The sequence below is a fragment of the Rattus norvegicus genome, chromosome 2 (assembly GCF_036323735.1).
Source record: "Rattus norvegicus strain BN/NHsdMcwi chromosome 2, GRCr8, whole genome shotgun sequence".
NCBI lineage: Eukaryota > Metazoa > Chordata > Mammalia > Rodentia > Muridae > Rattus > Rattus norvegicus.
The window spans coordinates 145,439,053-145,457,117 of record NC_086020.1 but is presented as its reverse complement, the minus strand read 5'-3'; the positions used below and the strand labels follow the sequence as shown (position 1 = coordinate 145,457,117).

At 44.6% G+C, this 18,065-nt stretch overlaps 1 protein-coding gene across 9 annotated transcripts in view; it reads right to left on the bottom strand.

Annotated features, from left to right (window-relative positions):
* Med12l (mediator complex subunit 12L) overlaps positions 1–18,065 on the bottom strand; it is a 323,000-nt gene that overhangs the window by 269,200 nt on the left and 35,735 nt on the right. For all 9 annotated transcript variants that reach the window (XR_005500979.2, XM_039103686.1, XM_039103693.1 and 6 more), the window contains one exon: positions 16,745–16,904. Coding sequence is in view for 8 of the 9 variants with exons in the window: in XM_039103686.1 (XP_038959614.1) it covers positions 16,745–16,904 (160 nt within the window). In the remaining variant the exon portion in view is untranslated. The remainder of the gene's footprint in view (positions 1–16,744; positions 16,905–18,065) is intronic.

Genomic DNA, 18,065 nt, shown 5'->3' with positions numbered 1-18,065 from the left:
CTCACCCATATTCCTGTAAGTAACATCAATAAAACTCATTTGTTCATCAAGTTGGGTTTTAGTGATGCCCATCTTTGGTCTCTTGTGTGCTCCCTATCTGGGGTGAGTAGAAGTGTATGCTGTGTCTTCTCAGGAAAAGTTTTGTCACCAACAGATGGCTTTACAACTATGAACACACAAACATCTTCAGGCTGACTTTATAAATGAGTTAATTATATAGCACGTGAATTATGTCTCAGGGAAGTGATTTTTTTTCTTGAATTACTTTATTTCCAGTAAGAAATTATCTACATTTCACAAAGTAAAATAAAAATCAATTCTCTGATTTCTGGAAGAGAGGGTACTTGAGGGAGATGAGAGGGAGACGACAGAGTAGCCGTAAGTTTAGGATTAAAGCTGGGTAGAGGGTAAAGGGACTTAGAAACGTCTATGTTCTTTTTAATGTCCACAACAATATGACTTTTAAAGTTATCATTATCCAAAATCCCCACTGGGCAAACGTTAACTTCTGGAATCAAAACGTGCTTGCCAGTGTGCTGACTGGCAGTCTGGATAAACTAAAGCATAAATCATAGCTACTACCCCAATGTGATGTGAGGCCAAGGGAGTCAACGCGCTGGCTAGGTTACCGTGTCCATCGGGCTGTCAGCGAGCATTGCCCTTCCCTTGTGGCTGGTGAGGGAGTAAGAGCAGAGAGGGAGGGGGTGGCACACAGACTTCTGTACACAACAGAAACAATCATTACACACGTATTACATAGAAGAATAAGTGACCAGACACACTGATCTTTTGAAAGCATTTGCCTGTGGCTGGGAAGATGTTTGGCAGGTAAGAGCCCTCTGCTCTTCCAGAGGACCTGAGTTCAGTTCCAAGCTCACACAACAGGCAGCACACAGCCATCTGTGACTCCAGCTGCAGGGGAGCCAATGGCCTCCATAGACGTCCATGTTACATACACATGGACAATAACAACAATTAAAAAGTAATAATAACATAATAATAAATCTAACTATTTTCTTCTGCTCTGATGTGACTCATCGGTAGAGAGCTCATGTGTGCCAGAAAAGTGAATGCGTTATCCAACAATCACCTAGTTTTCTGTGCATACAAGACTTTCCTGTGTTCTTTTTAAGCTGCCTTTATTGCCCAAAGACATTTCATATTATACAAACTACTGCTGCTATGAAATCAGGACTATACCCTAGAAGAAAACAAACAATAAATATCTAAAATGAAAGCCATGAGCACTTAGCCACAAACACAGTCTACTGCAGGCTGGAGGTTCTGCTGGGAGCTACTAAGAGAATTAAGAAAGAAACCACCTGAGGCAAGTCATTCGTGAGGTCCAGGGACATGAAGGCGCAGGGGGACCAGCAACAGTGGGAGAAACGCTTCTGGGAGAGGGGTCGAAGGGTGGCAGTCTGTCACTTCTAGTAGGAAAACACACGTGAGTTTAACTGGCAGAAGCACCAATGCGCTGTCTCTGGCTAAGGGGATAATGGAAGCAGAGGAGGCTCCAGCAGCTAGATGTTCCCAAGTGAGTGTACAAGCACTGACCACAAGAGGGCACTAGTGAAACACACAACCATCTTCAAGAATGTTCTCAAACCAGCAACCCAGGCAGTGACTTCACGAGTGTGCAGCCTTTCACAGATGTTTAAAAGGCACTGAAGAATTCTGGTCAAAGGAGTATCAGGATCGGATACACGAATGAAGACTAGCTCTCAGGAAGTTACATAAACAAAGTGAGCAGGGCTACCACATTCAGCAGGGATGTGACCCTGGCAGGGAACAGAGGAGAGGTAGGAGTGGGGCCCTGGCCGGGGAAATCAGTAACCAGCTTGATAACACATGAAGGGAAAGGCTCGATTAGAGAAGCTTCCGGATTCACAGTGGAGTGACTGGGGAGATAACAGTGCCACCATGTGAGACACACAAAACCATTTAGAGGTGGGAGGCTGCATTCAGGTTTGGTACATTAACTTCTTCCTTTAATTACACTTTTTAATTTTGAGATCATTACAGACATGCAGATTTCTGTGGATACTTCAGTGAGGAATGACCTTTGCCTGGGCATAGTAAGAGATTCCCAGTGTGGAAAAACAGGGCAATATTTATGAAGATTAAGCTAGTACTTTTAATTAACCCCTTAGGACGTGTTTCCTCTGCCTTGGGACCAGGCCCAGGAGAGAAAGTTTCCTGCAAGACAAAAGACTTGTAGACCAGCTAATGCCTTGGCTTCCCAGTGCACACCATGCACTCGGCCCTCCTGCACATGCTTGTGGACCTGTCCCCCCAGAAAGGAGAAGAAGCTTCAGCAATGGAGGGAGGGGTCCCTCCTGAGGATCTTGGTGGCAGGAGAGACAGAAGAGTGTAGCTAGAGAAAGGCAACTGCTGCCAGCTCCCCGGCGAAGCAGCGGTCCTGGGTGTATTCTTACATCAGATACTAATGTCCCCTGCACACTTTTGGCTTCTGTAACAGCTGGTAGGAGAAGGTTCAATCCCTTGTTCAGCAAAACTGAAACTCCACTTTCCCCTTTCCTCACCAGCATGGAGTTCATGCCTTGATCATAGTGCTGATGGTAGTTTGAGAAGTTTCAACAATAAAAATGGCACAGCACTTAACTCATACACACATATACATACACCGCACATACACATACACACACACACAATCACACACATACATATACACACATATGCACACACACAGAATCACACACACACACACACACACACACTCACACACTCACACACACACACAGAGTAGCTGCTCTAGTACTTCCACCTCTGATAAAAAAAAACCATAGACAAGTGCTATCGTGAAGACACAAACAAGACACCTTCTGGTCAGGTGACTATACCAAACAACAGGACACCAAGAAGCTACAACACAGTTACTTCCACATTTTCCAGAGCAGCCAAAACAGTCCTCATGCCTGCCGCCAACACCCCAGATGCCCCATACTTAATTTCTCTAGGCACCGAGCATGATCCGATCACCTAATGAGTGCCAATTCCCTTTACATGGTTCACACTCACAATCTCCCTGACGCCCTAAAGACTAATACCTGCTTTCTATACCAACACTCTGCAGTCTGGACTCCAACACAGCAGAGCTGACTTGGGCTTCAGAAGAAAATCATTCAAGACAATTTGCTTTGAGCGCTATGCACACTTTATATAGGATAACTCTGAAACTTAAGCCCTTTGCTGTTTGCTTTAAAGCCGCTTTCTAACCATCACAGGATTGACATTTCAATCAAACTACAAAAACACCACTTTGAAAAGTTTGTGTTTTGATGGGATATATTTACCAATTTAAAGCACATGGGGTGGGTTTTAAGCATCCTGGTTTATGTTCTGAGTAATAAATCTGCGAAACAAATGAACACTCCATTGCTAGCCCTTCATCCCTCACCCCAGTACATCTTCCGAGCCTCAGGCAGCTTCCCCTCCCTTAAGGTGAGTAGCATGAAGCACTGACTGCAAACAGGCTGTGCACATTTAAGAGGACGGACAGAAGTGATGGAATCAGAAGTGCTGCTGGACTACGACCCCACAGGCCCACTCCTAGTGGCATTTAATAGTGTTTGAGGCTGGCCCCTTGGGTTAGATAACCTATCAAAGGTCTCGTCCTTGGAGGAAATTGATTCTTCCTCTCTCAGCAGCCATTAGCCATCCAGAGTTCTTCATCTAAGGTAAGGCTTTGTGATTTTTACCCCATCCATGTTGGCATGCCAACTGATGCTGTCATTATTCTGGTCTTCTTTAAGTAACCACCTCTTTTAGATTTTTATGGGTGTCGCTTCCCTGGCATTTATAGAAGATCCTATCTCACAGCAGGCTTCCTGGTCCACTGGCTCTGACAATCTTTCTGACCCCTCTTCCGTGATGTTTTTGGCCCTTAGGAATAGAGGTTGCATTGCTGACATATTAGTTGGTATTGGGTACCCTATAACGCTTTTCTGCATTTTGAGCAGTTGTGGATTTCTGCAATGTTCTCTCTCTGCTACACAAAGAACATTCTTTGACGAGCGCAGGAGCTACACTTGTCTAAGTCGTTAGACTTAGAGTGCAATTTGGAATCATACTGTTTTATGAAAGTGACTTGGCAGTTCTGCTCTAAAGCCCATGGCCTCACCAGCCAAGGGTAGCTGGCCAGGTTTATAGTGATGTATGAAGTCTCCCCTGTTTAGGGGGTCTTAGGTTCAACTGGATGGCTTTTGGCCACTGTCAGAGGTAAGTGACACTATCTTGTCTTGTCAGTCATTGTTATGGTTGGTATACTGCACAGCTGGATAGCAGTGTTGGTTACTTTTTTGGATACTGGAAAAGTAATCTCAAGGGAGGATGCTTTCGATCAATTCTAGCTAAATTCCTCAAAGTTCTTTGCCCTAAGTGTATAGTGCCTTCAGCAGCAGCATCTTGCATTAGAGTTTTAGGAAGCAGCTAAGAGCAATGGCAGTACTCTATACTGTGCAAACAACTCAAAGGGCAATTTCCAACACTTGGCACTGATAGGGTTGTGTGTGTGTGTGTGTGTGTGTTTCTTGTTTTGTTTTGTTTTTGTTTGTTTTGTTTGGACAGTCTATGGCTCTTGGGGAGGGATTTAATTTTTAATGTTAATAAATGGTTGCTCATATGCAACCTATCTATCTCTTAAGGATGCAAATTTGCTTTTCATTTAAATAAACGGTAAAGATGTATGTTTACTAAACAATTGCTTAAAAAAAATCTATGCTGTTATCAAAAAAGCACATTTTGACAAGTCCCATAGACATGTTTGCTCACAGGAGTAATGAGAAAACCGCAGCAAGAAAACTGGACATAGCGCAAACATCTATTACTGAGTTCCAATAAATGACAGTAACTCCATACACCGAGAGCCTAAGAAGTTGTAAGACTGCCAAGTAATCTCCGGGATCTGTGGACAAAGAAGGACGAGTTACTATAAGGTGTAGTAAGACTATCTTTTGCATACAGCCGAAAGGAGAAAAGGATGCATGTATGTATTTGCAAATGTTTTCAAAAAACACAATTCAAAGACGGAAGCTAACAAGAAGCGGCTGAGGGCACAGAGAATACAGAGGAATGGACATGCCTCTGCATATGTGTATTAAAATGTCACTGTGTTGCATGTGGAAAATATGCAATTTAAAGAAACCCAAAATGAAAGAGATTACATTAACAATAAAAGAATGAGCACGATTGCTCAGTGGGCGAAGGAACTTGCCACCCAAGCTAAATTTGATCCCAGAACCCATGAAAAAGTCAAAGAGAACTCAGTCCACAGACTCCTTGATTTCCAGCCATGTCCTCATGAGAAATGAGCTCTAATGAACACTGAAAGTACGGAGGCAGTCCTTGGCCGAAGCCTGTCTCCAGAATCTACGAAGTTAGCCCGTGGCCTCAAGAACTCAAACTGGAAGGAAGCTGGTTGGCTAGATAAGGAACCAGACTGTCAACTATGTGTTTCGGGGGGCTTATTTTTTGCAGCCCGAATGCCTCAGTGACATCAGAAATTACTCACCATGAAAAGGGGGCCACCGTTCCTCCTTCATATTCGGGGATGATAAGAGTGGTTCCGAGCTCACAGCCAACCTCAAAACCTCATGTGGCGCAGAAGAACTGCCATGAGTAAACAGCGATGCCCTCAGCGGTTTTACCACAAAGCATTTTAAACAGCTCCTAACCTACCCCGTCCTCTAAAACAAGACCTCGTGGACTCCACACATAGCATCAGTGTTCACCGTAGCGAACGCCCAACAACTTCTACCAGAATGAAAGCTGCTCACATTGCAAATGGATTCTCCTCTCTCTCTCTCTCTCTCTCTCTCTCTCTCTCTCTCTCTCTCTCTCTCTCTCTGTGTGTGTGTGTGTGTGTGTGTGTGTGTGTGTGTGTGTGTGTGTGTGTCTCTGTTCTGTGGCACCTTGAACTCTGCTTTGGTCTCCCTGTCCCCCATAGCACCAGCGACAACAGTTCTGTCCATGGTCACCATACCCAGCACCCTACCCATGGCCAGCATCCTCTCACCCTGCAATGCCTGCTGGCTCCAAGAGCCCGGGTCCATCGCACACGCATGTCAGCAGCAATCACCTCCTCACGGGGAGGAGAAAAGGCATCTTCCAGTGTCCCAGAGGCCAGGGTATTAGCAAGCTTCACCCACAGCAGTTTAAACAATACAGAGTGGTAAAACCTACTACATGGTAACAGGTCGTGCCAGAAATAATCAACTATGCTGGCTAGTAATGACAGTGCCCCTCACAGCAGTTGTACTAACAATCTATACCGACTGTATGCACCATGATTGTCCTCAACACTTTAGAGGTATGGATTCATTTCATGAAATACCAATTCTTCCCGTCCTCACAGAGTGCTGTCAGTCATCTCCGGTTTACAGTCAGGAAAGCGAAGGATAGTGTTGTATCCGTTAACAGTAATCACACACCTGCTCACAGCTTCCCCATCATCAGTTCAAGCAGGACCTCAAGCCCTGCTCGAACTGAAGCTGAGGGAAGGACAGCAGATGCACAGCACAGGAAGCTTTTGCTGGCCTGTTCCTACCATCAGGTGCTGACCTGCATTCAAGATCCATCGGTCAGAAATGTCCTTACCTGACTACCATTAAGCCCATTCTCAACTCTGCTCTAGGAAGCACCTTTCTTCTAAGCTAACTGCATTCATTCCTTTCTCTACTCGCTTTGCCTTCCAAGGTTTGAACTGTATGGACACATACCCTCTACCGAAACAAGGTATACCTACAAGAGAGTGATGTCTATATCCTTGCCCTCTGTCCCCACTGATTGGCTGGTCCAGAGTCCAAGCATGGGCTCTGGAGCCTTCTTGTTAAATGACTGAGCTCAAGTTCTTTGTCCAACATTGACTCACATGGTCCTCATCTGTGAAATAAGACTCTAGCCTTCTCAACGCGTTCAACTAATAAGTCAGAGAATGGATGAAATACACCCTAATTCTAGCACCATTCACTAAGGAGATGGGGTCGGTGGTGCCCTGTATAACACTGCAATACCAACAAAAGGCCAACAGTGCTAGTGACAGACTAAAAGCCAGAGAACAGAATATCACCCAGGCTGAAAAACATCCTTAGCAAGCCTGGAAGATAGCTTGGTCAGCACAGTACTACCTAACAGCACAGGACCAGATTGTTTTTTTAATTCTCATTTGTTTTCTCATACACTATATCCTGACTGCAGCTTCCCCTCCTCCACTCCTGCCAATTCTCCCACCACGCCTTCTCTTCCCAGATCCCCTCTCCCCTGTCTCCCCCTAGAAAAGAACAGGAGTCTCAGGAACATCAGTTGAGCATACCACAACAAGATACAGTAAGAGCGGGCACAAACCTTCACATCTAGACTGGGAGAGGCAACCTCGTAGGGAGAAAAGGGTCCCACAAGTAGGCCAAAGAGCCAGACACCTAAGATACACTCAGTCCTCCTGTCCTGTGAGCCCCCCTAAAACACAAACAACCATGACATATGCAGAGAACCATGATTCAATCCCTCATAACGCACACAAAATATCTGGGCACAAGGGAGAGTACACTTGCAATCCCAGCGCTGTAGCATCAGAGACAGACAGATGTTTGGGACATTCAGGACAGCCAGCCTTGTTTAATCAGCCAGCTTCAGGTCCAAGACCCTGTCTCAAAAAAAAAAAAAAAAAAAAAAAAAAAGTCCATGGCACCTGAAAAACGCTTAATGTTGACCTCAGGCACAGGCAAGGGCACCAACACACATTTACACACGCTCTATGTTGCTAAGTAAAATGCTGACCTAAGCCAATTTAGAGAAAAATGTGTTTACGGAACATACAACTTACACCACCACTGAGGGGAGCAAAGGCAGGAAGCTGAAGACCACAGAAGAATGCAAAAGGAGAGAAGCGGCATGTTCAGCTACCTCTCTTCTGCAGTCCAGGCCCAGGGATGGCATCAACCACAGCTGGCCAGGCCCCTCTATGTCAGTTAGCAATTAAGAGAATTCCCCACAGACATGGCCACAGGCCCATCTGATGAAAGCAACTCAGAACTGAGGTTTGATCTTCCCATGTATGTTAACCTGATAGCCAAGGTTAGCCAGCACACTCACACACAAGATCACACACACACACACACACACACACACACACACCCCTCTTCAGCACATCAGCCTCAGAGGAATGGGCACATGTTCTCCCTCATTGTGCCAGCTCATAAACACATAAGACACCATTCCAATGGCAGCAGTGTCTACAACAAACACTGTCACACTGTTATTGGCTAATCCAGCAGCTAACGATGGCTCACAGGGTAAAATCCCAGTGTTTACAAAAAAAAAAAAAAAAGACTAGGCTTCCTAATCATTTTAAATACTACAGTGGTGACTCCATTCGAGACTTAGCTTCTCATCCATAACTATTAGCCGGCCCATTTAAAGTGTTTTTCTGTGTTAAGATCAAAACATTTAAGGCAGCTAAACATATCGATTTCCCAGAAAACAAAATGGATTCAATTCACAAGATAACTGAAACTAAACAAACCCTTATTACTGCTGACAGAAGACTAAACTAGTTTAATGCTATGGAAGTACGTATGGGCTTGTCAAAAAAAAAAATCTAAAGACAGCAGTACCCTAGCAGGACAGCTACACCACTCCTGGGCACGCAGGAAGGAGTCTACATCCCACTACAGCAATACCACAATTCACGGTCATTGCTCCTCTACTCACAAAAGAAGGAGAAAACAGCCTAAATGGTCAACAACAGGAAAATAATGAAAATGTGGCAAACACACACAATGGAATCTTACTCAGCTGTCAAAATAAATATATAGAATTTCCAGGGAAACAGGTGGAGCCAAAAACTGCACTAAGTGACACGGCCCAGTCTCAGAAGGACTAACACTACACACATACTCTCTCTCATACCTGGCTCCTTGGTCTTAAAGTCTGTGAGTCTGTACGTAAGGAGCTGTGCTGGTGGGCACCAGCTCTGAATGTAGATAATTCTCATTCAGGGTTTCTACTGCCATAACAAGCAGGACCAGAAGCAGCATGAGGAGGAAAGGTGTGCTTCCATCTCACCGATGACAATCCCTCGTGAAGAAAAAACCAGGGTGCACTAGAGGCAGGAACCTCAGCAGAGGCCAGGAAGGAGTGCTGCTACTGGCTTGCTCAGCCTGCTTTCCTTACAGGGTAACCCCCACATCAACCACTAATTTAAGAAATGCCCCACAGAGTGTGAGAGAGAGAGTGTGTGTGTGTGTGTGTGTGTGTGTGCGCGCGCATGTGTGGGGTGTGTACTGTGTGAATGTGTGGTGTGTGTATGTGTGGTATGTATGTGTATATGTGTGTGTGAGTGAGTGTGTGTATGTATGGTATGTGCATATGTGTGTGAGTGTGTGTGTATATGTGTGTGTGTGAATGTGTGGTGTGTATGTATGGTGTGTGTGCATGTGTGATGTGTGTGTATATGTGTGTGTAGGTGTGTGTATGTGTGGTGTGTATGTATGCATGTATGTGTATGTGTGTACATGTGTGTATGTGAGTAAGCATGTGTATATGTGTGGTGTGTGTACATGTGGTGTGTGTATATGTATATTTGTGTGGTGTGTGTATATGTATGTATGTGAGTATGAGTGTATGTATGTATATGTGTATGTGAGTGTGTATATATGTGTGGTATATGTATGTGTGTGAGTGTGTGTGTGTATATGTGTGTGTGAATGTGTGTGTATGTGTGGGATATGTGTGTGTGCATGTATGTGTATGTGTTACATGTGTGGTGTGTATGTATGTGTGAGTGTGTGTATATGTGTGGTGTATGTATGTGTCGTGTGTATATATGTTAAGTGTGTGTCTGTGTGTGTGTGTGTGTGTGTGTGTGTGTGTGTGTGTATGTGTGTGTGTATCTCAGATCAGGATCTGAGCTACTTCTCCAGCACCAACCCTGCCTGCCATCTGAAACTGTACTCGAGCTCCAATTAATTGCTTTCTTTTATAAGTGTTGCCTTGGTGATGGTGTCTTTTCACAGCAATAGAGCCGTGACTAAGATACCTATATATTAGATCTACACCTTTAACATAATAGTGTCTGTGTGTTGCCTCATGGTTACTGTTAGCACACTTAGCTTTAGGAAAAAGAAAAACTTCTTCCAATAAAATTAAATAGCACTCTTTCATAGCTCTGTTCCAACGCTGAATGTGGAACAGAAAATAAAACATATGTTTCTATTACAAGGGAATAAAAGCCATTTCTATTGAAAACACTCTACAAATCCTAAAACACATTATCAAGATGACGAAAGTCATAAAAACCAATGCTAGGAAAACGATGACATTTGATAGTCAATCTTGCCCCAAACATGCTGAACGATGTTTTCGTTCTCAAAGCCAGAACACAGACTTAATTCTGCAAGTTAATCTTCTCAAGTGCGTTCAATCTCATCCAGCATATGAGAGTGTCTGCTTGGCTATATAGCTTGCTTGAGTGTGAACCTTGCTATGTAATGACTGTGTTGATGCAGGCAAGTGCTTCTAAATGCTCTGTACAATTAGAGAAGCTGAAAACACAAGAGGCCACCAGATGTAGCAAGACTGCAGTGTTAAAAAAAGAATTTAAAAGATTTTAGTTATTTGAAAAATAGAATCGTTCCATACACTATACATGCCATATTGGCACTTGCATGTAAAAAATACATAGAAAAAGGTTTCCACGTACCTGGGGCAAAGGAAGCCTGGCCAGGTGGCTCTAAGTGGGAGGAGGGGACTCACTCAGAATATAGCCACTATGGGATCTCGAAATCAAGTAGTCAGAGTCTGAGAAAGGGGCCACAAGGTATTAGCAAGACAGTTCCAACAGGCTTGGCAGGCTCCCTATACCCAGCACATAGGAGTTAGCCTAGCACATAGGCACTAAGTGCCCACCCCCTCTGCCTCCACACCCAGCACATAGGAGTTCCCTCCACATACCAGCACATAGGTGTTAAGTGTGGCCCCCCCACCCAGCACACAGGACTTAACTCTACCCCTATACCCACCACACAGAACTTTGCCGTGACTCCACCAGCCAGCACACAGGAGTTAGCCTCCACCTATCTGTTCTGTTTGTAGAGTTGCAATGCAGCATAGAGGCAGGAAGAAAATGCTTGGGACGAAAATTGGCTAAACGATGCCCTAAGCTCTTTATAAACCTCAATCAACTCCATAAATATTCATAACTATGCAGATTTAAAACTCATCTCTGTACATACGGAACGGCTCCACAAAACCTATGTGTCAAGAAAGAAAATTTCATCCTGGAAAGCTGGTTGAGAGGCCGTGCCTCGGACAGGGCTGCTCATCCAGCGTGCATTCTCACAAACTGGATTTTAGGACACCAGTTAAAAAAAACTGACTGTTGGGACCTACACTGTTCTCTCATCGTCGCGAACTGTATCAGACGTGTAAAAGCCAGAGACTGAGTTTACCACAAACAACAGCGACTGCTCAGTGCGCTGCTGTGGTGCAGGGTGAGCATTTGCTGCTGCTTGCATGGTCTGCCCTTACGCAGACGATCAGCACTAACTGTGGTGGCCCCCGAGAGGGCAAAGGCGTGGGGTTATGGTGCTTGTTTCGTAAATAAGCCAGACCTTGTTGGAGAAATGGTGAAACAAGTAAATCAAGTGGGAAAATCCTAGAGTCTCAACTTCAATTAAAATAAGGCGCCGTGATGGCCTTATAAGAACCTTTGTTAGAAGGCTGAAGCCACAGTTCTCCCATGACCGGATTACGGTCCTTGAAGAACTGGTGAAGAAAGGTGTCCATCCAGATGATCAAAATGTGAATGCTTCACTCCTTCTTTAAAAGGGGAACAAGAATACCCTTGGCAGGGAAGAGAGAGGCAAAGATTAAAACAGAGACAGAAGGAACACCCATTCTGAGCCTGCCCCACATGTGGCCCATACATATACAGCCATCCAATTAGACAAGATGGATGAAGCAAAGAAGTGCAGGCCGACAGGAGCCGGATGTAGATCTCTCCTGAGAGACACAGCCAGAATACGGCAAATACATAGGCGAATGCCAGCAGCAAACCACTGAACTGAGAACAGGACCCCCGTTGAAGGAATCAGAGAAAGGACTGGAAGAGCTTGAAGGGGCTCGAGACCCCTTATGAACAACAATGCCAAGCAACCAGAGCTTCCAGGGACTAAGCCACTACCTAAAGACTATACATGGACTGACCCTGGACTCTGACCTCATAGGTAGCAATGAATATCCTAGTAAGAGCACCAGTGGAAGGGGAAGCCCTGGGTCCTGCTAAGACTGAACCCCCAGTGAACTAGATTGTTGGGGGGAGGGTGGCAAGGGGGGAGGATGGGGAGGGGAACACCCATAAAGAAAGGGGAGGGGGGAGGGGGATGTTTGCCCGGAAACCAGGAAAGGGAATAACACTTGAAATGTATATAAGAAATACTCAAGTTAATAAAAAAAAAAAAAAGAAAGGTGTCCATCAGTCAACACACTGTGATGCCACTAAGATGAGAAAGAAAAGCTTCTGTGTCTGCAGCACCTGGAGCTGCTAATGAAGATACTAGAAGCTTTACAGAGGTAGAAAATGGGATGGATGGGCACAAAGGGATTCTTAGCAACCCAGCCATGTGCGCTGGACATGGAAACCCACCAAAGTGCACAGGGGACTGGGTTGACAGGGTTCTTGAACTTGAAACTCCTTATATTTAACACATGTGATGGGGGAAGATAGCACTGCGGTGTGCAAATAGAGAGTTTGTTTTTATGTTCTGGTGGCCTGAATGAGAATGGTCTCCACAGGCTCACGTCTGAATGCTTGTTCCAGGGTTGGTGGTACTGTTTGGAGAAGGTTAGGAGGTGTGACTTCATGAGAGAAGGTGTGTCACTGGAGGTGGGCTTTGATGTTTAAAAGTCCATGCTATTACCAATTAGGATGTTCTCACTCACTGGCCCATGCCTGCTCTCTAACCCCACCCTCTGAGGCCATCCCTGCCTTGTGATAGTCTCAACATCTAAGATCCGGCTACTGCCCCAGCACCATGCCTCCTTGCCTCCCTGCCTGCCTGCCTGCCTGCCTGCCTGCCTGCCTGCCTACCTGGCTGCTGCCATGCTCCCCAAGGCTTCCTTATATAAGTCGCCTTGGTCATGGTGTATAACAGAACAGAACTAAGATGTCTGGTAGGCACATCAGCAGTCCTTCATTACCTTACAGACCATAATGGCATTTGACTGGACATAATTTACATACACTGATTTAGTATATACATTATATTGACAATGGACTCATAAAAGGTCTCATCTTGGTTTTTTCCTTTCTAGTTCAATATGCCTTGTGTGGACCCCACAGTTTAAAGAATCCAGGAGCCTCAACCATCCAGTGGTCCTACATCAAATATTGAAAAAGCTCTGATCTGCATCTGTATTGACTCTGACATTGGGGGCTTGTGGCTTTTTACTAATTATTAATGTTAGATGCATGGGTGTCTTGCCTGTTTGTATGATGCTCTCAGGACAGAAAACTTATGGCCCCTACAACTAAGTTACAGGCTATTGTGACCCTCCATATGGGTGCTGGAAATGGAACCCAGGCTCTCTTTAAGAGCATCCAGTATAACCACTGAGACTTCTCTCTGGCACCCTAGTTAAATAGTAAACTATCTAGGGTTTTAGATGTAGCTTTGGTTAGTTTGGAATTCCCTTAGTAGACCAGACTAGCCTCAAACTATCAGAGATCCACCTGCCTCTACCTCTGCTTCTGAGTGTTAAGTCATGGCTCAACATACTGGCAAAACTTTGTAATAGCAAAAAAAATTAAATAAATAAAAAGTAATAATAATAAAATGAAGCACACGTAAGAATACAGAAAGCTAGGCGTGGTGTTACATGCCCGTAGTCCTGGAGTTCAGGAGGCTGAGGCGGGAAGGGGGTGGGGAGTACTCAGGTATAGGGCCACTCTAGGCCATATAGTGAGACCTACTTTCAAAGAGGGTGGTAGGATAGAAAGCAATAGTAGTTATGTAATTAAATTATTCAATAACTAATACAAAGGTTAAGACAGTAAGTTTTACTACAGAAATGTGGCAGATATCACCTCGTCATATTATATGACATGCTGAGATGGTCATATAATTGCTGTCTTATTTAGGTTTCTACATAACCAACATGGTAGGTGAAGTGTTCATTTCCATTTACAGCTCCACAGACTGACAGTTCAGTCATGGAAGTCAGAGCAGAAGTCGAACGAGGCATTAGAAGCCAATGCAGAGGCCATAGAGCAGGGCTGCTTACTGGCTCAGTCTTTCTTACAGCGCCCAGGACATCAGAGCAGGAGTGGAGCCACCACGGTAACCTACACCCACCCCCAACCAATCATCCATCAAGAGAGTGCACCGCACCAATCTGTCAGGGCATTTCCTCAGTGGAGGTTCTCACTTCCCGGTGACTCTCGCTTGAGTCAAGCTGACCTGAAGCAAACCAGAACAACTCCTTGTGAGATATCCCCAACATGTCTCCATCACCAGTGATTAGATCACAGAATAGAGAAACAGAATAGATCTGTGACCATAGATCACAGAAGAGAGAAGGGGAAATGGGGGACCACTCTAAAATAAAACTCGCCCCTTTCAGAAATATCAATCAAGGAAAAGAAAGGCATAAGAACTCTCCTTGACTTAAAACAACTGAAACAGATGAGGCAGATGAGCAGGATATGGAGAAGAGACTGAACCCGCAGCCAAGTGCTGGCAGAGCTGGAGCACAGCACACAGCGCTCCGTGTCGGTTCTCAACCTGTGGGTTGTGACCTCTTTGCAGGGCGTCAAATGACCCTTCCACAGAGGTTACATATCAGATATCCTGTAATTAGATATTGATATTACAACTCATAACACTAGCAATAATACGTTAGGAAGTAACAAAATAACTCTATGATGGCCGGGGTCACTACAACATAGGGAAATTAATTAAAGGGTTGCAGCATCAGGAAGACTGAGAAACCCTAACCCGAGAGGTCATAAGCAAATTCCTAAAACTTGTACAATTCTAATTTAGCGTTTTTTAGATTTCAGGTCAGTGTGTGCTATCCTGAGAAAGAGTACATACAGAAGGTGTTCCACTTCCTCAATGATTTAAACAGTTTTACACGCACAACAGGAATCATAAAGATCTGAAATGCTCTGCAGACGTAATCAAAAGACAAGTCACAGTATGCACTATGTTGCTTATGAAGGGATAGAAAAATACAACTAGAAAGTGAATCCAGCAGACAAGCTTGTGTAAACACACAACTAACGGAAAGCTTAGCTTTGAGGCAGGGAGTGCACACCTCCTCAAACCATCTGACGCTAGGGATGGTAAGAGATGAACGGGACGAGAAATCCACCATGTTCTCTGCTGGAGAAAACATTTCCCTTCCCTTGGTGAAGGCTCTTGTGCTCCATGGTAATACACTCAAACCAGGATGGAGAGGGCCTAGGCAACTCTAATTTGTTCTAAAATTGTTCTGAGAGGCAGCTAGGAGACTAATTTCTGTATAGCTTTCTGTACTTAAGTCCCAGGTTCTACCAACTGATCTACGCAGGCACCTCTTTCATATATTTACCAGTTTTAAAATTAAACTGAACATCAAAGAAAATATTAGCAAGAACAAATAACAACAACAACAACAAATGAATATGTGTGCATGTGTGCACACCTAAAGAATAGAGCACTCTCACCAGCCGGTGATGCTCCAAGTTTCAAGGATTATGAATTGGTGAAATGCTTAAAATACACATACACACACAAAAATGACGTCATAACATAACGCAGACACAAATGCTTCCGGCTTTCTGTGTTTTAAAAATGACTGAGCAATTTCTGTATGCAAGACTACCCTGAGAGACCAGCACTGAGGAATTCAAGAAGACATCCAGCCCAGAACCACTAAAAATGTCCATGCAGCCTTATTGTACAGTTAGGGTACATAAATATAGATAACCAATAAATTGATATAATGGGTAGTAGTAGTAACTGTAAATCAAATAAAGAACAAGGCAACAGCGATTTTATCCAGCGTGGTCCCAGATTTCACTGAGCAGAACCACAGTGGAGCCGGAGAGCACACACTTAGGCATCTATTCGGGAGAAGCAAAGCAGTGTCCGCCTGCTGATGGTAAGGCTTAAAGTAAAAAAAAAAAATTATACAGGCTGCTGGTGTTGGCCAGAGCAGGCAGAAGGTGAGCAGGGTAGGAGGTCATGAAAGGATTCTGCGCACAGGACTGCATGACTTCTGTTCTAATAGGATCATTCCAGCTACAGTGCAGAAAGCTGTGTTGAAGTAGCAAGATTAACTGGCATCAACTGTCATTACACAGGCAAAGGCAGCGAGCGGTACGACCAGAAAAGAGGCAGTGAGCACAGGGGAGGAGGGGGTAAGCGACAGCTGCCCACTCCCCACTCCGACTTCAGGCCTGCTCGACTACAGCAAAAGCACGCAGGGAAGCCAGTCAGAGGTTGCTTCCGCCCAGACAAAGATGATGGTGGTCTGACCGGCACCTCCACAGCTGTGCCAGTACCGAGTTGAAACAGGGTACATCCTGGAGATATCAACAGGGCTTGCTGACTGCCAGCTGCCCTGGGGGCTTTCTCCATCGTCATTGTGCTGGGATGCTGAGTTCTAAAAGGGTGCAGGTCACGATTATTTGAAGAACCAATAGTGAAATATATAAAACATTGCCCGCTGGCTCGCTTACCCAAATTGGGATCCGGAGCCTGGCGCTTCTTAATTTTAGCTTCAGATATAGCAGAGTAATAGGCACAAGTCATCTTGATCAGCCACGTTGCCCGAACCATTGGCACAGAATACTTAGCCAAATATGCGAAGACGTCCTCCTTTTTACTGAGGATGGGGACCTAAAAACATACAACACAGCAATCAGACACTCTATGCTGCTCTAAGACAGCATGTCTGACGGACTCTCTAAGAGTGCATACGTTTGAAAAGAGGGAAGAAAATTCCAATTGTCATTAGGAAACAAAGATCAAAATTATGTCTGACCCATGGCAAGTTGGTTCTCAGCTGTGCCTTCTTATTGATCAAACAAAGTCTCATCACGTTCTCAGATAAGGAAAAACAATTTCACGATATTCTTTCTAAATGATTTATCCCAAAACTGGAAGGGAGAGATCAGAAAGAGTTTGCCATCACTCTTCTTTTTATCCATGGACGCTTTCTTGGTATGACGATTTCTAACTGCAACATTTCACAAAGGCCACGATTCCCAGAAACTTTCTGAGTGTCTTCAGCAGAGCCTACGATGATGGATCGTGGGTCTGCCTCACACGCACTGAGCTACACTAGCACGGCAATTAATTTGCTGGCTGAAGGAGACACTCGAGGCTGTTAATTATTTCTTCAAGACCACAAAGGCGCCATTCAGCAAATTAGCATCCCAATGTACCAGGGAATGGCTCGAAAGAGTTAATTCGTTCTTCCAGAACACCTCATAAACAGCCTGTGAACAGCCTGTTCATCTATGTCACCTCTTGGGTTTGTAATCACGGTACAAAGAGTGACCAGCAGTCCCACTGTTCTAGGGCAGCAGGTCAGGACTACTAAGACGGTGCACACATGCCATGCACCATAGTGGGATGACCGCTGCTCAACCACTTCCCTTGGCTTTGACAGTCAAGTTCACCACTTTCTAGCCAATTTGGATTCTATGCACCTCACAAAGTGGTTATTCTGTATTTTTTTAAGCATGTCAATTGATTACTGGTACAATAAAAATTATACCAATAATACTCTGTTGCCTGATTAGGGATTTGTCTATACCAAGCCTGGTGTTTTCATGCCACAGATTAAGGCCCTTTCAAAAGAAGACACTGGAACCCTGCCATGGATACCAACAAACCTTATTTCTCTATCCCAAAAATCAGACTTGAATTCGGGTTGAAAAGTCAAAGTTTAAACCTGCCAATTCATCCCACACAGAATTTTTCTACGAGCTTGTCAAGTCAGTGGATTTTTAAATTTAACCATTTGCATGCCTAGCACAAGGTATGGTCCCTGGA